Source organism: Protopterus annectens, chromosome 7.part0 (assembly GCF_019279795.1).
Source record: "Protopterus annectens isolate FY-2018-M chromosome 7.part0, PAN1.0, whole genome shotgun sequence".
NCBI classification, from domain to species: Eukaryota; Metazoa; Chordata; order Ceratodontiformes; family Protopteridae; genus Protopterus; species Protopterus annectens.
This window is the reverse complement of record NC_056739.1, coordinates 570,323,776-570,344,122: the sequence shown is the minus strand read 5'-3', so window position 1 is coordinate 570,344,122 and position 20,347 is coordinate 570,323,776. Positions and strand designations below refer to the sequence as shown.

The 20,347-nt window shown below is 43.9% G+C and overlaps 1 protein-coding gene across 1 annotated transcript in view; it reads right to left on the bottom strand.

Annotated features, from left to right (window-relative positions):
- Nucleotides 1-20,347, bottom strand: part of PELP1 (proline, glutamate and leucine rich protein 1) — a gene marked incomplete in the record, with an annotated part of 1,137,423 nt that overhangs the window by 458,996 nt on the left and 658,080 nt on the right. The window contains 1 exon segment of the mRNA XM_044076299.1: nucleotides 13,829-13,884. Coding sequence (XP_043932234.1) covers nucleotides 13,829-13,884 — 56 coding nt within the window.

Sequence of the window (20,347 nt, the reverse complement as noted above, 5' to 3'; positions counted from 1 at the left end):
ATTCGCCCCCCCCCCGCCTCTGGGCCGGCATCCACCTTGTCCCCCTCTGCCTCTGAAGGATGAAGGGTCCGGAGCGTAACGGGATTGCTCAGACTTCCGAAACCACATCTTTTGTCCTCTCTGGTTCCTGGAAAAGGACCTTTGAGGAGCCGAGAAGCAGATTCCGACGGCAGACAGCGTCTTCCCATCTTTCTCGCTCTGGACCAATGCAACTCGGCCGGTCTTGCCAAACAGGGTAGAACCGAAGGGAGCGTTCGCGAAGGACGCCTTGAAGGGCTCCGCAAAGTCAGAGCCAGGTGTGACGCCGTAAGGCGATGCCTGATGCGCTGGCTCTAGCGGCCCCCTCCATGGCATGGGAGAGAAGCCGCATAGACGTGTTCGATACAGATTTCAGAGTGGCCATGCGAGTCGAGAAAGTCTGTTTGCCCTCGGCCGACATGGACTCAGGGGGAGACTCAGCGTATTTCTTTACCAGATCCCGCTGAAGCCTAATCACATGGGCCAAGTAATTCAGCGCCCTTATGGAAAAGGTAGCTGAAGCAAACATCTGCTTTCCAATACGATCCATCGTCCGAGACTCATTATCAGGAGGATGGACCGAGGAACTATCTTGTGCCAGTTCCTTCTTGGTGGCAGCCGCCACCTCCATGGCATCTACAGAGGAACCTTTACTCCATGCTGCCCTACCCACAGGGGGACTAAGGATCTTATCTGGTCTCCTGGGGATTGGTTCTACAGTGTCCGGCTCCTTCCATGCCCTGGTAGTAATGAGGTCTACCAGGGGGTCAGCCAGAGGGGACACCCAAGAGGTAGACAGGCCTGCGCCAAATGCCTCCAGTAACACCGACTCATCCGAGGAAGGCTTTTGGGCTGACCACCCCCCTTTTAGGCGTAGCATTTCCATAATGTCTCCAAAGGAGACGTCCTTGGGAGAGTGACCTGGGGGGACCTTCCCCTTCCTCTAAATCGGTGTCTTCCATGAAGGACTCGGGGGAGTCCAAGTGCCTCCTCTTACACTTGTGTTTGTGAGGGACCTCCTCGGCGGGACTGTCCAAGGAGGGCTCACCAACAGGGTCATGTTCCTCCAGTGGATCTGGCTGGGGCATCGACGCAGGCTGTCCCTGGGGCCGGATGACGGAAGACAAGCCCATCTGCGAGGGAATGGTGGCTGGATCCATAGCACGAGCCGGGGGTCTTGAACCTCTTGAGAGAACCCTCTCCACCACGTTGAACGCCGAAGGTGAACCGCTCTCTCTGGGTTCCATGAGCAACACCCTTGGATACGACGCAGGGATCGGCATCGGAGCCGAAGCGATTGGACCCAAAAGGGAAGTGTGCACCGACCGCAACGGAGCCGAAGACGCACTTACCCCCTCGGATCCGACGCATGGCTCTCGGCCCCGAGAGCTTGGATCCGAAAAGGGATCTGCCAAACGAGGGCATGGCCGGCGAAGTAGCAGCTACTATCGGCGCCGACTCCCTGACTCCAAGACTATTCGGAACCGACGGCTCCGAAACCCGATAATGGATCGGAGAAGGAGCTATGGGGGCAAAAAATGGGGCCGAGCTCCCCCCCAGCAGTGGGGGAGGCAGGAGCACTCCCATCTGCATCTGGGTTTGGAGAAAGTGACGCATCATCCTGTCCATGTCAGCGTCTGAGAGACTTTGTGTCGACCTAGAAGAGGCCGCCGAAGCTGGCCAGGAAGGCCGCCGTGACCACCTCGAAGATGGCCGGGGCTCCTCCGGCGAGAAACATGGAGAACGGAGCCAAGAGGGGGAGGACCCGGGAATCTTCAGGGGAGAAGAGAGCTGTTGAGCCGGCGGGGCTGAGGGGGCTGAGTCGGCCCACTGCTTGTGGCTCCTATGTTTCTCTCTCTCTCCTCTCTTTTCTCTTGGAGTCCTTCTCTCTCTGGGAAATGGTGGGAGGTTGAGTCCCAGCCAGAGGAGATAGCACAGCTGGCTGAACAGCCGCGGCTGGAGCCACTGAGAGAGAGGAGGAAGAAGCAGAATCCGTGAGTATAAGACCCGCCAGGATCAGCTTGTTCCTCCTATCCCTCAGAGCCCGGGGGTTAAAGGCTGTGCAAATATGGCAGCCCGATGATAAATGTGCTACCCCCCAGGCAAAGAATGCACTGAGTGTGGCCATTGGCTGGGGAGAGGTTATGGCCACACTCAGAGCACTTGGAGAAAATGGCCTTAGGCCAAACCACAACCACACACACACACACACACACACACACACACACACACACACACACACACACACACACACACACACACACACACAAGAATAAGGGGAAGGGGGAATATACTAAACTAAGCTAGGCTAATGGGTTTAAACAATCACAAACACACACCTCTCAAAATTCTGCAAAAGGTCAAGAATTTAGCCAATACTCACTACCTAACCGCCAGGAGCTCGTAACTCGTGCTCGTTAAAGTCGTGGCAAACGAGATCTGGGGACTGGAAGGAGGTAGCAGGGTATTATGGGTAAGGGGGAGGAGCTTGGAGCTCGGATCTTTAGCTTGGAAAGCTGCCGGCCCGGATTCAAGTCGGATCTGATACCCTCAGGTTGCTGAACAAATGAAGTTAACTACTTCAGATCAGAAGTTGCATTAGGTGCTTAACTAGATCTTACAGGAAACCTCCCGCAGCAAATTCAGACCATGGTATTGCCCATCATCTTTCATACATCACCTGCACATCTTAGACATCACCTGCACATGCTCCTCAGATCCCTCCTGATCTCAAATTTCCTCTCGATTTCTGCATGAAAGGACCTTAATCCTTGGAAGGTCTTGGCATCAGAAGTGCAAGACTTGTCATTGCAGGTCCTACCAATTTGAAAAATGAAGTGCAACTTCACTCTGTGTTGTACAGAATTAAAGATCAAACCTTGAACAACAGTGCTATAGTTTGACTGTGGCTCAGGTATTGAAAGAGTGAGGGCAGGTGGCACAGGATAACTGAGTCATCAATGCCTTCTCACCCATCCTGTGTGAAGGTAAATTGATCACTGCAATGCTGAAATCTACGTGGGTGCAAGGTATGAACCATTAGAGAATGAGTGACCTGTACATTGCCACTGACTAGAGAACGAACATTCTCTAGCAGGGCGTTAATATACAGGTAATGCCCACTGAAAAATGAGGCAACCACTTCACAGCAGCATATTAAGCTGCTGTGGATTTTGGACTGTAATGGAGATAGCTGCCATATTTTATGCTCACTATGCAGCCACTTTTACTGTTTAGTGAGTGTAAAAGTAAAAAAAAAAAAAATATTGAAATGTCTGTGTGTTTAAGTCTGTGCATGAGTGTGTGTGTGCATGAAAGTGAGAGTGAACTCAATCTAGCCATTATTTTACATTCCATAAGAAGACCTTTTGCTGTTTAGTGAGAGTAACATTAAAAGAAACGGAGAAAAAGTGTGTGTGTGTGTGTGCGTGTTTGAGCATATTTGTACATGAAAGCCAGAGTGTGTTCGTGTAAGAAAGAGTGAGATCGATCAAGCTTGGCATCAGCAGTTGAGAGGTAATACATATCTCTCAATCTATTAGCTAAAGAAATCCGGAAAAAGTCTACAATAAAAAGAGGAGACAAAGGCTCAAAAATAGGAAAAGATTTTAAGTACTACTTTTATAAAATTAGAAAGTTGCTAGAATAACAGGATTTGTGTTAGCATGCATTTTCAAAAGGAAATGAAGTCTGAAACTGAAATGCATGTCATTATTTAATGACTTCAATCCCCAATGATTGGCAACAAACCACAAATTTTAGGAGTAAGGGAACAAAAAAAAAAAAAGTAAATATCTGGGCATTTTTTTGACAATGTTACACTTTAGATGCAAATCCTCTATCCAATAACGTTTACATATGCTACAAGTTTGAAAAAGAAGTTATGTACTTTCCACAGCATTCCATCTGTGATGTCTATTTTCATTCTTCCCCAACCTGTGGGTTTCGGATCCAACCCTCAGATCCAATGTGGCCACTTTACAAGCTTAGGATTCGAAGGGCAAGGTCCTCTTCTTCTACATTTAATACCTCATTCCCCCAAATTACCTCAGATCGAGTTTGCTGCAAACATATTACAAATTGTAAAAAAAAAAAAAAAAAATATATATATATATATATATATATATATATATATATATATATGACAGATAGTAAACTCTCAGTTAAGCGGAACTCAAGCAACCAGCAAAAAATATCAAAGAAATACAGTACAATTTTCATGTGCTGCACTTTTTGAAAGAAGAAAAATTGTGGGTAGAAGAAATAATCACAACATTCTACCTATTTTGGGGGTTAACATGGTGGGTAATGTTACAAGTACTCTCAGGACTACTAACACAGCTGACCCTTCCAAATATTTCTGTCCCTTTGTTACTAAGTTTTCCACTGACCAAAGTATTACTACTACTTTAAAGAAAAACTGGCAGCTATTTGGAGTGATCCTGGTATTTTAGACCAGGTGGGAGACATGCCACAAATAGTGTTTAGGAAAGGTTCAAGCAGTTACTTGAGAGGGGAAATGTTTTTGCAAGTAGCAGCACTACTGTTACGACTAAAAAATGTGGCGGTTGTTCTCAATGTCATTTGGTCATGAACTGTGACCAGATTAAATTGAACCATATAATGATAAAACCTAATGGCAATTTTTTTGCAACTCCAAAGGGGTTGTTTATGCTGCCCTGTGTCAGCATTACTATATGTTCTACATTGGGAAAACTAAAAGAAAGTTAAGGGACAAAATTTATGAGCATCAAAGGGACATAAAAAACGGTAATAAAAACAATGCCTTGTATAAGCACATAGAAAAATATTCAACACAAGTTTTTTTATTTGCTGTTGTTGAAGGGGTCAAAACAGATCCTAGAGGGGGTCCCCTGGGAAAATTATTTAGAATTCAGGGAATTATGTTGGCAAATTAAGTTGAATGCTTGTGCCCCCCCCAAGGTCTCAATGACAACATTAGTATTAGCAGCCTTTTAAGGCTGCGCTCTTATGTTATATAGCTTTTATTAGCTTTTATATGTTTGAGCTGTATAGTACTGCTTCTGTTTGTTGAAATGTTACTAGAACATTTCTGTTACTTTTTAGGTAAGTGTTTTTTGCTGTTTTACTTTAAAGTTTGTCAATGAATTTAAGTGTGATATGTTAGCTAGAGAAAGTCTGTTCATAATTAATGCTAGGAGAAGTTTTATTGGCTTATGTCACGTGTTATCACAGGTTTTAGTATACTTAAGAAGTTTTGTTGTATTCTGAAGTCGTCTTTGGTTACAACCTGACGAAAGCGGTCAATAAAAGGTTTTTTTATTATCCTGGTGGAGTTCTTGTGATACTGTGTTCTAGGCTTGCTCATCCTTTGGTGGAACAAGTCAAACCAAACAACTAGTATAGGGTACAGTATTAGGCCTATTTTTAATAGTAACTCTCAAGTAACCAAAAACTACAGTTATCCAGCATCTACCAATCCCCATGGATGCCGGTTAACTGAGAGTTTACTGTGTGTGTGTGCGTGTATCTATATAAGCAGGTACTTACTGTAGAGAGATGGAACAAAGTTCAGGAGGTCAAACAGGAACCGTGGTTCCTATGAACATAAATTAACAGGGGGAAGGAGAGTGGGGAGGGTGATTAAGAATGAAAATGGACAACACAGATGGAACATTATGGTAAGTACATAACTTCTTTATCTGATGTTGTCATTTTCATTCGTTCCTCAACATGCAAGTCCCCAGCTACAATAATCTAGGGTGGCCTCACGGAAGGACATTCAGCAGCACTGCAGAGCCAAAAGCAGCCCTATCCCTGGAAATGATCTCTAGTTTACAGTGCATATTAAAAGTATGAGAACATGACCAAGAAACCAGCTGCACAAATATCAACAGGCACTCTAACAAAAGGCTTGAGATGTTGCCATGGATCTTGTAGAATGAACTTTGACATGTTTAGGTAAAGGAATATTTCTTGATGAATAAACAAAAGAAATGCAGTCTCTTAACCATGCAGCCACAGTGGATTTGGCAACTGCTTTCCCCTTCTTTATATCTGAGAAACATTAGAACAGTTGGTCAGATTTTCTGAAAGATTTAGTCTTGTCCAGGTAAAAACGAAATTGAGTACGAACATCTAGTAGATGCAGCATGTACTCTACTTTGTTTTAAAAACTGGGAAAGAAAATGGATAAATTAACAGACTGATTGATGCTGTTTTGTGTAGCAACTTTAGGCAAAAAGGATGAATTGGTGTGCAAAGTCACTATCTTTATGAAAAGCCAAATGAGGAGATTTTGAAGACAGGGTGTGTAAGTTCACAGACTGCCCTTGCCAAAGTAAGAGCTACCAAAAGAGCGGTTTTCCACATGAGAAATTTCAAATTAACCCTGGCTGCAGGTTCAAAGGGGAGAATAACTAATGCCTGTAAAATCGCAGATCCCAAGGAAGAGTTGGATCTTTGATTGGGGGATGAAGTAAAAAGGTACCCCTAAGGAAGGCCTTGCATAGTTGCAATGAAGCTAGAAATGAAGAATCTTCTCCAACATGAAAATTTGAAATAGCTGCTAGCTGAACTTTTCCAGTGAACAGCTGACCCTGTGGTGCAAAAGGGAAGCCAAAAAATCCAACACTCCTGGATTAAGAGCCGTAGAAAGCATCTATTCGCTTCTGTTAAGCCCATATGGAGAATCTTTGTCATTTATTCTTGTAGGATTTCCTGGTAGATGCTTTGTGGGAAGAAATCAAAATCTTTTGAACTGGGCTGAAAGCCTGTGGAATGGCTATCCATCATTGGAATTGGAGAAACCATGTGGTCAGTTTGAGGCTTTGAAGATCCAGATGAGTTTGGCCACAGGGATGGGACAGAAGGTTTGGAAGTGGTTCCAGTGTCCATAGCAGGCAAATCAGGTGAGACCAAAGGAAGATGAACCAGACTTTGTAAAGGCCAGAAAGGAATAATGAGGATTACTTTTCTTTTCAACCTGTGCGCTTTCTGGAAAAATCTAGGAATCATGAGAAAAGGAGTGAATGCATAGAGTAGACTAGGGGCCAAGCATAAACTGGAGCATCTCTTGGTGATTGCCCCTTGGGGGGGAATCAAGGTAAAGAAACTGCACCATTTCTTGTTGAGAAGGGATGCAAAGAGATCGCAGCAAGCTGACCTCATTTGAGGATGATCATGTTTGTCAATGACTGACATCACTCGTGAGGCATCAGTACAACTCTGCTGAGCCTGTCTGCTAGAATGCTGTACTCCCCAGAATGTGCGGTGCAGTTAGGAAGTGGTTGGTAGACATCGCCCACTGTCATGCTCTCACTGCTACTCTACACAGAGGGTAAAATTTGTTCCTCCTTGTTTGTTGACGTAACACACTGCCCATATATTGTCCATTTACATCGCAATTGTCCCTAGAGGGAGAAAGCTGTGTAGAGCTTGCAACGTTAGAAGGACCGCTGTCATCTCTAGTATATTGATATGCAATCTTGTCTCCTGTGATGTCCACATGCCTTGGACAGTCTGACCCAGAAAATCCCCCACCCCAGCTGGGAGACATCTATGGCGTTTGGTGGGGGAAAAACAAAGGGGCACCCTTGACTGACTTCCAGGGAATGAAGCCACCAGAGGAGGGAGTCTTTGCACACCCATAACTTGATTGGATGGTTTAATGGGTGTCGGTGTAGTGACCACTGGACTGAACGTCCATTGAAGAATTCTCATGTGTAAGCATGCTGTAGGTAACAGGGTTATCATGGCAGCCACAGAACCCTGAGTACTAAGTTTGCTGGAGAAAATGGGTATTTCCAAAATCTGCCTTATGTGGAGCCTTAAATTTGGCATCCTGTCTGAAGTCAGGTAGGACAAAGTTTTAGTTGTGCCCAAACAAGCTCCTACAAAGTCTGGGGTTTGAACAGGTTGTAACTGCGATTTCTTCATGTTGATGGTTATGCCAAGAGTGGGAGATAACTTTAACAGATCATCCCTGGCTTGGATGAGTAGATGCCTGGTTGCAGCAGTTAGGAGCCAGTCAACCAGGTAAGGAAACATATGGAATCCCTAAAGTCTGAGATGAGCTGCTACTACTGCCATACACCTGGTGAACAACATGGGGGCTGTGGTGAGACCAAATGGAAGCAGTCTGAACTGATAATGGCTGGCTCCTAGCCTGAAGTGAAAATACCTTCTGGAGCATCTGTCCATTTTGATACGGTAGTATGCATTCTTTAGGTCTACAGAGCACATCCAGTCATCCAAATTTCAGCAGAGGCAGAATGGACTGGACCGTGACCATCCTGAATTTCGGGTTCTTTACTGATTTGTTCAGAGATGTCAGATCCAGAATTAGCCTTAGGACCCCTGTCTTTTTTGGCAGTAAAAAGAATCTTGAGTAGATGCCTGACCTGACTTGGTTGGATGGGACCTCTTGTAGGACTCTCTTTTTTGAAGCAGCTTTGAAACTTCTAAATCTGCTGCCTCCCTCTGATTGGGTGGAACATCAGGGGGCTAAGCTCTTGGTTTGGGAAAATTTAAAAAGGGAATGAAGTAACCTCTGGATATGATCCTTTGCACCCACTGGTCGTTTGTAATAGCTAGCCGGATGCAAGGATAAGCAACCCCCCCCCCCGACTGCCTCCAGAGGACAGTTGGGCCACATTTCAGGGGTATTGAAAAGGTCTGTCTGAGAACGACTCTCAAGAGCCTCAATTCTGCAGACCTCTTCTGCCATGAGGGTGGTGTCTCCCATTGTAACAGTTTCCTCCTCTGCATCTGGGGGAAAATTGTCCCAGAGTTTCCTGAAAAGGACCCTGACTCTTCTTGAACCACAATTTTTTACCACCATGTTGATTCCTAGGTAAATATCCTTGTGGGGTAGAAAAAAGGATTTCAATGACAGACCAGGTCTTTCCATCTTTCTCACTACAGGAGAGTCTCTTTCTGACTGTGGGATCAAACAATGATGATCCATGAAAAGGTGCATTGAAGAATAATGCCTTGAAAGATTCTGTGAAGTTGCACAGCCGCATCCAGGCATGCAGCCTAATGGCTATGCCTGAACCAGCGGCCCTTGAGGTGCTCTTGGCAGCGTGAGAAATTAACCTCATGGAGGCGTTGCAAACTGATTGATGAGCTGACATTCTGAAGGAAAAGGTCTTTTGTTCCCCATCAGACATGGACTCAGAGACAGAGCTAGAGAGTTCCTTGACTAAGTCCCTCTGTAGTCTCGTCAAGTGAGATAAAAATTCAATGCTCTCAAAGCAAATGTGGAAGAAGCAAACTCCAGGTGTCTCCTTTTACACCTTACCTTCCCAGAGCATCTCACCAAGGAGGTCCCCCGGAAGAGATCAGGAAAGATCTGGAGTTCCACAGGTGAAAGAGATTGGAGGCTTCCTTGTACTGGCTGTTCCAGTGGTAGAAATAAGCCCTCAGTCACAGATTCCAAGAAGGTGGGAAACGGATCCAACAGCAAGAGAACTGGGAGTCCTCTAAGGTGGGAGAGGACCCTCTCTACCACCTCGAAGGCAGATGGACTCAGAGGACCTAAGAGTCATCTCTCTGGAGGTGAAGCTGATTGAGCAGATTTCTCCACAGCCCCCATAATCCTCCACTCTGAAGGGGGAATAGGTTCCGGGTTGCTGAACGCCGAGGCTCTGAGGGGAAGCGACAGTTCCAAAAACTTTGGAGGCGAAGTAAGCCCCCTGGACTCAACATCTAAGCTTTACCTCCTGATGCGGTCGGTGCTGAGCACGTCAGGGAAGTGGTTGGACTTGAAGTGAGGACAACTACTGGAACAGACGTCTTGGTTCTTGGGGCCAATCAGATCAGAAGGCTTTGAAGCAGAATGTCAGATTGATGAAGGAGCTACAGGACAGAAAGGCAAATGTCTTCTCACAGATCCAGAGGGGGACGGAGCTGGCAAAACCCTCATCTGGATCTCTGTCTTGAACTGTGTCATCAGTCTATCCATCTCATTCTCAGACAAGCTATGAGAAGACCTGATGGAGGAGGAAGACAATGATGGCCTGGGCAATCTTTTGGGAGACCTCTTTAAGAGGAGATCTCTGGGACAACACATCTGGCCCCAACTTTGCGTCAGGGGCATGGAGATTCAAAGGAAGAGAGACCAGAGCTGTCAGAGCTGATGTCTCAGATCAGAGGTTCTCGGAGACTTTCTGGGTGGCTCAGAGGATAAGGAGGTTCTCTCTAGGGAATATTTCCTGCTCAGAGGATGAGGAGGTTCTCTCCAGGGAATATTTCCTATGTTCCCAGGCCTCCTAATATTTCTTTACTGGGGGTTTGAGCCCCTGAAGTGGAAGGCACAGCTGGAGAATGAAAAGGCAGCAAGTCATTTAGGACGAGCTTTTTTCTGCTGTCTGCCAGCACTCATGGATTAAAGCCCTTGCAAACATTACAAGTACTGTCTACGTGTGCTGGGCCTAGACAGTAAACACACTCCCCTGTGGGCATGAGATAAGGGAATCTTGTGCCCACAGGAAGTGCATTTTTTAAAATCCAAAGGTTTATCTGGCTTATCAATCATAATAAACCAACAACACTACCTTAACTTTAAAGAAAAGGAAAGAAAGGAACCTGAATGGGAGAAAAAACATGGGAAAGGTTTAACTAAAAAAAGTGTCTTTGGCCTAAACAAGTTAAGACTTAGGAAGTATAAACGGGAGGACAGGACAGCAAGAAAAAAACAAGAAAATCATGGCTCAAAGCCAACTTATGAATGCTAAGTCAAAAAATTAGCTAAGAGCTCACGAGCAGGAAAACCCTGATGATTCCACAACGAGTTGCAAACAAGATATGAGGTGATTTGGAGGAATGAAGTATTATGGGTAAGACAGGAGGAGCTTGAACTTCAAATCCTGAGCTAGTAAAGCAGCTGAGTCGGATCCGAAACCCACAGGTTGAGGAATGAATGAAAATGACATAAAATTATTAGTTCAGAGGAACTATTTTACATCAAAGATGTACAACAAAACATAGTAATAAAAAAATAAGTAAAACAGCAATTTTACAAACAAACCATACTCTAAGCACAAAAATGACCACCAAGATGTGTGTTACTGTGCAAGTAACACCGTTCCAAGGGTGTAGAGGCTATCCTACCTGCAGCATCATACCTTATAACACCTCTCCTGGGCGTGAATTATTTACACAGTAATATAACATGCTGGCATTACTGCTTGCTTATGGGCCTAAGTGATGAATGCACTAACATACAGTGCATCCCATACAGCTAAGGGACCTGTATGAATGGAAAGGGGAATGCATCCTGCTGGAGCAGCTTATGCAGAAGCAAGAGCACAAAAAAACAAAAGGGACCCTTCACAGGGTATAACGGCCTGTTCTCAGTATCTTACTTTCACCTCTAAGGGGAGCAAATAAGCTGACTGGCTCTTGCCCTGCAAAGGAACAACCTCTACCTTGGAATGGATTAAATAGCCTTGATGGGCTATAGCTCAGGAGGATACACACACCATGACAAAGAATAGGCTGGGCTCTTACCCTGAAAGGTAGCAAATGGGTTTATACTATGACTAAGAAAGGTGAGTTTGATGGTCATATGGGATGGAGATCCCTCCAAAACAAAAAGTGATGCTGAAAAAAATGCAGAAAAATCTTGAAAGTTAGTGTAATGTCATTAAGGCATTCTTGCAAGGGAGCTTTCCTCCTTGAAACCCCACCCCAACGTATATGTACCAACACTAAGATCACTGTACCTTGTGGTATGGGGAATAATTTTTGGTGCTTCAACAACAGACTGTGTGTGTGTGTGTGTGTTTATATATATATATATATATATATATATATATATATATATATATATATATATATATATAGATGCACACATACACACAGTTTATATGTATACACACACACACACACATATATATATATATATATATATATATATATATATATACACACAAACACACACATACATATATATCCTCATATTTGCAGTTTCAGTCTTGATACTTTGAAGATCGCAAGATATTGTTCTTGAAACCAGGAAACTTCCTGAAGTACAGGGCTGTCACAGAGGTCTTGATCAACCAAAATTTCCCATAAAGAGTGGTAGCACAGCAGGTTACATTTGTGGGAAACTCAAAAAAAATCTACTGCACGAAACAACCACACAAGCAGAAAAGACAGCTTTGTAGTGAATGTGTCACATAACTTAATGATTTATCTGATTCTGCTATAGGAGAGGTCCTGAAATAAGAAGACAAGTCCCAAAGAGAAAAACAGGAAACCGGGAAAAATATTCCTTAAGTAATGATGTGCTGAAGTACAGACCTACCAAAGAAGTCCCTCCTAGAAATCATGTCGCACCTCTTTAGTGCTTTTAAAATGTGAGCATATTAGACCAAGCTACAGCAGTAGTACAGACAAAGTCAGCCTCGACCACAGGCAAGGCTCTCACTTAATGGCTATGACTCTCTCTTCTCTGCATAAGCCACAAAAAAAGACTCTATATGAAGTGTCATTTTTTTTTGCTATATAACACTGTATAAAGTTTAAACTAAATACAGCTGCACTAATATACAAAAAGAAGTCTTCTTTGAGATTAATGTACAGGAATCTTATCCAATCACACATTGGGACACTACTGGCAGCTTTTTACTTTGTCTGCCCCTTGTACCAAAATTAAATGTGTTCCCTAATTTGCCTTCAACTTAAGACCACTGGGTAAACTTAAAATACAGCACCTTAAATACTACAGACTGCCTAAATGGCTGTACAAAAAATGTCTAGCAAAACATAAATAACATTCTGTGCGGCCTATAATAAGTTTTATAAATGAAGCTAAGTGCATAGATAACACCAAATTGATATTTCTGGATCGTGACCTACAACTGCTAATACTGCAACTTGCTATAACCACATCATGTTGGCCAGCCGCCAAAGGTCAATAAAACCTGTAAAATGAATACATCTGTACTCTTACTAGGTCATTCCTCAAAAAAAAAAAAAAAAAAAAAATCGCTCAGACAGCATACCCGTTTACTAAACTGAAAATAAAATGAGTTTATAAACACAAGAAACTCAATGAAACTAACACACCCAATAATGCTAGCAACTATCCAGTTACATAAAACTGTTTCAAGTCCCCGAGAAACTAAAGGCAACAGACCGGCCCAAAGGAGGTAAAAGTTGCTTCCTTTAAAACTTAACAGGCATCATCAAGAATCGCCAGAGCAGGTCTGAAATGCTATATTAGGCAAAAAGTTAATTCACCTTCTACTAGGGATGCACAACTCCCAGTCATTCTGGCCAACAGTTTATACTCCATAACAAGAATTGAACCCAACATGCATCCATCTCTGGAGTACTATGGAACCCTCAAGCAGAGTATATTAATTTACTATATGTACCTGCATACACAGTTCCGCTGTGGCGACCCTTTATCGGGAAAAAGCCGAAAGACAAACAACAACTTGCATACACAGGTTAACAGTCTATGTAAAATCGGGACACGTCATAAATGTGATCAGTGCTTTTTTTTTTTTCCTACAGATACCCTGTAAGGCCTCAATTAGCACCTCAAATCTAAAAAATAAAAACTAAACCTGCTACAACATACAAAGAGAGATCCTGGACACAAACACAGCTGCTTTGCACAGGGGATTTGACTACTTGCCACTGCCCAGAGAAAGTCTTAAATCAGTTGTAACTATCAACATTCAGAAAAGTTTATATTTCTAAAAATGAACCTTAGCCATGCACACTTCACTGACACAGGAAGACAGAGAAAGGTGTGCGGTTTCTACTAGTAGGTGATGTGTGGGCAGAACACCCACACACTTCCACTTACCTTGTGTGTATCTTCTTTCAGTGAACTCCCAGACAGCATGACAGCTCGACTCAGGACTAAGTGAAGTCAGAGAAAGAAAAGACAACTGTTGAGAAATACATTAGAAACAAATGGGAGAGAAATGCACATCTTTCTTGACACAATTTCTAAAAATTCAGTTAGTTAAAATACACTGGCCTCAAACAAAAAACTTAACATCTACTTTACTCCAACTTTCATAAAACTTTTAAAATCTACTCTACTGCAACTTGCTTTCATTTACTTTCAGTTCACTTACCTACCTATGAGTTTGCACAAGACTTTTACGGAAGAGCACAACCTTCAGCCTTGCAATATAATGTCATTCAAATCCACTCTGTCATTGTGCTCATCTTACAAGACTAACATCTTTCTGGGGCTTAAAATGTGCACCTATCTCCTTCCTAGCTGTTAAGAATACTGACATTCACAACTTATAATGAAAAATCTTTAAGTCAAATACAGCAGCGAGGATAATGTCCCTGCTTCCCTAACCTTTGTTGTGCTTTTCAACTTCTTCAGCTACCACTGTCTTTTGGCAAAAACATTTTATACATGTTCACAATCTTGGTTAAACCATTCATCTTCCAGTTCCACTGCTTGTTGACATTTCCCCTCATTCACCTACCTCCTTAGGTCTCTGAGCCAAACATATGACATACGTTTCCCTCTCCCTTTACCCCTTTTTGATCTTTCAAAATAAAAAAATCCAAACATTTGCTTTAAACTGTAATCCATGAACTGTCTCTCAAACTATGTACTATCTTCAAAGTTACACACACTATTCAAAATTCAGGGTTCCAAAATAATACAAATATAATGCTCACAGTAAGATGCAAAACTGTTTACATACCAGCAATAATACCATCCTTGCTTCATTTCCCCTTCACTCACCTACACTGCAGAGTATTTACCCAGATCCTCTTCCACCAGTTATTTCAGACTACACCCTGCAGCTCATAACCTACCAACAGCTACTTGAATCAAAAAGCATACTTAAAACTTTATATGCCCTTGTACAGAACCCAAATGATCTGACCATAACATGCAAATCTCTTTGAGGTGAAAACAATGCTTTGCTTCTACAAATAAACAGTTTATTCTCATCCAAAATCTACCAAAAACAAATATATAAGTATCACAGATCCAAGTTTTAACCCTTTGTCACTCCACCCACTCAATGTGCCCTTCCAAAGAATAATCACTTGCTTCCTCAAATTTTACAATTGTTCTGTATTTACTTTTCCATCTAGTACTGCTTACTTTTTGCAATAACATGAGATCAAACGAAAAGCCCTACTGTAAAGCAAGATAATGGCTACTCAATCCCTAATCAAGTGTCTTTAATCCCTTATAAAATATAAGTCTAACAAATTCTCAGCAAGTCCGATCAGCCAAAAATAATGTAATCTTCCCTGCTTTAAAAACTCTAGTAGCCTCCTCTTTATAAAATGTTTACATTTGAAGTTTGCCAGTCTAAATTTCTTAGATCAAGGTAAACTGCTACGACTTCCAAACTCAATAATAAAATCCAGTCTAAACAAAGACTATTATGATTTGTAGAAACATTCTCTGCAACTATGTTTTCCATTCAGAAGAGAAACGGGTTCCACTGTACACCAGTGAAAGAACCTAACTTTGTACACTATGCCACAAGAAAGCCACATTTCAAGAAAGGCAGAAGGGAACGGCCAAGGTAAAGGCTACAGGGATGACCTCATCAATCTGGCAGCCAAGCCCAGGAAAAGGAGCTAGTAAGCCAGATCAGAGAAATGAAGAATAAAAAACACAGGAAAGACCCCCCCCCCCCAAACTTGCAGAAAAAATATCTCCTAGCCAAGGATGCATCCTGCAAAAACCACCACAGCCCAAACAGCTTCTTCGTACAAGAGGGAGTACCTATAGCAGGTGTGCATTTTCCTTGCTCCCCAGCAATGAAAAATCTCAACTAGGCTCAGTTACACAAAGAAAGAGGTCTACCACTCCATATATTTGTTGCATTAAAAAAAGTCAAAGTTCCAAAGTAAGACTGGCCAGAGCTGCTAAGGACAAGGAATTAAACAGACCTGCCTTTGTAAATAACCAGAGAGGCTTAGAACCCCCCACTCACACCACCTCATGAAGAGAAAATATGAATCTGGACATCAACAGGGTACAGTGGAGAGCAGTAGTCTCCAAAGTGGCAGAGGGCTTCCTGCCCATCCTGTCACTTTCCCTGGGTCATCCTGTCCATTAGCAGACAAAGAATGTAAACACTAGGAGGTAACAAGGCCCCTCACCAAAGATAGCCAGGTTTCAACCTGGTACCACTCCCAAAAGGTACTGCTCCAGTAAATCAAGGTGTGATATCAAATAATACTTTTTTTCAGGCGAACAGAAGACAGGTGCCTTAGGGCTTCCAAAATATTCTCCATGTTTGACTCTAAAGGACATGAGCCCCAGCCCCCCAGTAACAACCATAAAGGAGAACAAATGAAACCAAATAAAACCCAGAGCCTCCCTCTGGAGTTGTCACCCCAAAGCAAGCCAAAATAAAGTGATTCTTCAGATCACCCACATCCTGCACAAAAACCCTCAAAGTTTCTGACCCCCACAAAGGTGGCTGGGTAAAGTGACCTGTATCCTTCACCCATTTAAGTGTGCCCTCAAAAAAACACCTGCATACAGTTGAATCTTAGAACACAAGACAGCAAGAAAATGAGGGCCTGAAATGAGGTGAGGATCATGTTGGACCTGAAACAGGCATCTATCGGAGGTCCTTACTGGTGAATTACTGAACTAAGGAGTCTATCCCTACTGGCAGCTGAACATCCTCTTGAACTCTCAAGCTCAAGCTATAGATCCTGGCTGGGTTCACTCATCAAATCCACAAAGTACAGTTGTGTACACTTACCATAAATGTAGATGTTCGAGTGCATTCACTGTTGCGGTCATCACACTTGGGTTTATCTGCCTGCAGGTAGCGCTCAGTCGGCCCGAACACCAGAGTCTTGGGATTTCTGAGTCGGATGCTGTCGCTTCTTCCATGGCGTCCGGTCATAAGGAGTATAAAACAGGCAGCCAATGACATTACATCAGTTTTTCTTTCCCCAGATGTCAGGAGCCCCCCCCCCCCAAACAGGAAGCTAGTATATGGTGTGGAACACCACCAGTAAAAAATAAATACCCTTGCCATAAAAAATGGCCATATACAGGATAGGTGGAAAGGATAGAGAAAAACAGGGGGCTGGAGGGAGGGAAACCAGGACTGCAACAATGAATACACTCGAACATCTACATTTATGGTAAGTGTACACAACTGTACTATGTTTTTCGTGTTTCCCTGTTGCAGTCATCACACCTGAGTTGCTTCCCAAAGCTGAGGAAGGGTGGAGGCATTCAAGAGGAGTTAGGGCTGGCTAGCAGGCCTTGTAAAACTGCTGTAGCAAATCCAGCTCTGGATTTAGAAAAAATAGGTAAGTGGTAATGTTTGATGAAGGTGTGTACAGAATTCCAGGTTGCAGCTTCCACTCTGTCGCATATAGTCTACTCATAGGCGGATCTTTACTTAACATACAAGGCCATGTCAAACCCAGAGCTGTTGGACATGCTACACTTACAGAAATCCCAATCCCTCAGAGCCACACGCTCCAGGGACCTAAATCTTGTCATCACAATAAACAAAACATGCTGGAGGGATATGTTCCTGACCCAGAGACTCCCCAGAGTCTGGAATAGAATGCCCATACATGTCAAGCAGAGCGCCTCTTTGGCCCTCTTCAAAAGGAACCTTGATGATTGGATGGGAGAAAGGAAATTCACCCCGGGGATCACGTCAGTCGCCCTGCTTGACAGGGGTCCAGGGAAGTAAATAGTGTGGGAAGAAATAGCCAGGGAATTGTTATGGCTAGGCTTGTATAGGCCCTATGGCCAATAGCCTAGTACCAACCTATAAGAATGTCCCTGGTAGGGACTCCCCTGAGAAATGCTGTAGAGGTGGAAGTAGCCCTAGTGGAATGTGTTCTGATCCCCTGTGGGATTGGTTTACCATGGTGCTTGTAGCAGAAATGGATGCAGTGTGCTATCCATTTTGAAATGGTTCACTTTGAAATGGCCTTGCCCTCTGCCCCTGTAGCAAAGCCAACTATCAGTTGGTCAGATTTTCTGAAAGGTTTAGTCTTGTCAAGGTAGAACCTGAGATGTCTGTGCACGTTCAAGGAGTGCAGGATCCTCTCCCCTTTATTTTGACGATTAGGGAAGAAGGTTGGCAAATTGATGGCTTGGTTTTAGAGCCACACTGGAGACCACCTTAGGCATAAAGGACGGGTTAGTCCTGAAGGAAACCCTGTCAGCATGGAAAATAATGAAGGGTTCCACAGCCATTAGTGCCTGTAACTCAGGCACTCTTCTAGCTGAGGTTATGGCTAAAAGCAAGGCTGTTTTCCAAGAAAGGAATTTTAACTCTGCTAAAGCTGCAGGTTCAAAAGGGGGGAGCGTGAGCTTTTCCAGTACAAAGTTAAGGTCCCAGGCAGGGATGGGTACTCTCTCAGGGGGCCTTAAGTTGTTAGCCCCTCTCAGAAATGTTTGATGAGAGGGTGAGAGAATACAGGTAAGCTCAGTATTATAATGAGCTGAGATGGAAGAGGCATGAATCTTAATGGAGGAGAAGGATAGGCCTCTGCGGAGTAGCTCTTCTAGGTAAATCAAGGATTTGAGGTAAGGAGGGCACAGCTGTGTCCTTTTCCTTGAGACCAACTCCAAGACCAGCATCTTTTCCACTTTTCAGCACAGGATTTTCTAGTACTAGGCCTTCTGGCCTCAAGAATGATGGCCAGCACCTGCTTGCTGAGGGTTGCTGGTGGAGTATTCAGGGGATAAGCCAGTCTGCACAGTTTAGGGTTTGCAGCTGTGGATGCAAAATCTGTCCATCTTGCTGACAGCAGGGGAGGTGTCTGATGAAGGTGCCAGGGTGGCACTGTTGTCAGCCTGCGTAAGAGTGCTGGCATGGCCAATGTGGGGCAATAAGAATTGTCCTTGGGCTCTCCTGTCTGATCTTGAGTAGTACCTTTGAGAGGAGGGGCACAGGAGGAAAGGCATAAATTGAAAGGTGTCCCCATTTGAAGGATAAGGCATCCACCTTCCAGAACCTGCTGTGAGGGTTCCTGGTGCAAAATTTGCTCAACTGGTGGTTCTTGGGGGAGGCACAGATGTCCACCTCCGGTGTCCTCCACCTTTGAATTAGAAGGTTGAAGGTGTTGGGCTACAATTTCCACTCATGTGGGTCCAGGAGATTTCTGCTTAAGTCATCTGCCAGTGAATTTTGTTGGCCTGGCAGGAACTGAGCTTGCAGATACACTTGGTTGCTCAAGGCTGTGTTCCACAGGGCCATGGCTAACCTGCAGTGTGGGTAAGAATGGGTTCCCGCCTGCTTGTTTATGTACCACATAACTGTGGTGTCTGTTTTTATCAGCAGCTGCCCTGGAAGGATTAGGTATTTGAAGGCTGTCTGAGCATACTTGTACAGCTAACATTTCTTTTTGACCAATGTGCAGGAGAATTTGTCCTGGGCTCCACTTTTACTGAATGCATTTGCCTGCCATGTGAGTCCCTCATGTGTCCCTCATGCACAGTCTGATGCATCTGTAGTCAGGGTTTGGGCAGCGAGGGGTTGAGTGAAAGGCAGTCCCTTCTTGTGGTTGCATGCTTCTTCCCACCAAAGGAACTCTGCCCTTAAACAAGGAATGATCGGAATGACCGTTTCTAGATTCTGAGAATGTTGGCACCAAAGACTAAGTACCACTGAAGTTTCCTCATATGCAGTCTTGTATACGGAATTATCAAAATGCATGAGGTCATGAACCCTAGGGCTTGCAGTATTTTCCTTGCAGATAGCTGGGTTTTGGTGGCCATGCGTTTTTAGTTGTTGTTCAAATAGATCTATTTTTCTGGAGAGAGAAAGGCCATCTGTGAAGTTGTGTTCAAGCTTCCTCCCAGGAATATAATTTTTTGACTGGGCACCAATTGTGATTTCTTTTTGTTGATGGTGTAACCAATGAAGATAGGAGTCTTTTTTACAAATGCCAGGTGCTGAAGCAGTAATTCCTGACTGTCTGCCTGAATCAGGCAATTGTCCAAGTATGGGAAAATGTGGATATTTCTCTGCCTGCAGTAAGCAATGGCTGGAGCCAGGCACTTTGTGAATACTCTAGGCACAGTAGATAAGCTAAAGGGAAGTGCAGAGAATGGATAGTGCATAGAGCCTGCCCTGAAGCAGAGATATCTTCTGCAAGACTCCCTTATGGGGATGTGCAGATAGGCTTCTTTTAAGTCTACGGTGACTAGCCAAGCATCCTTGGCTAGCATAGGGAGAAGCTGTTGCAGGGATAGCATTTTGAATTTTGGGACCACCAGAAAGGTGTTGAGAATTGACAGAACCAGGATTGGGTGCCAAGAGCCCTCTTTTCTGGGCACCAGGAACAGTCTGGAGTAGAAAACCTGTCCCTTTTGTTCTACTGCAACAGA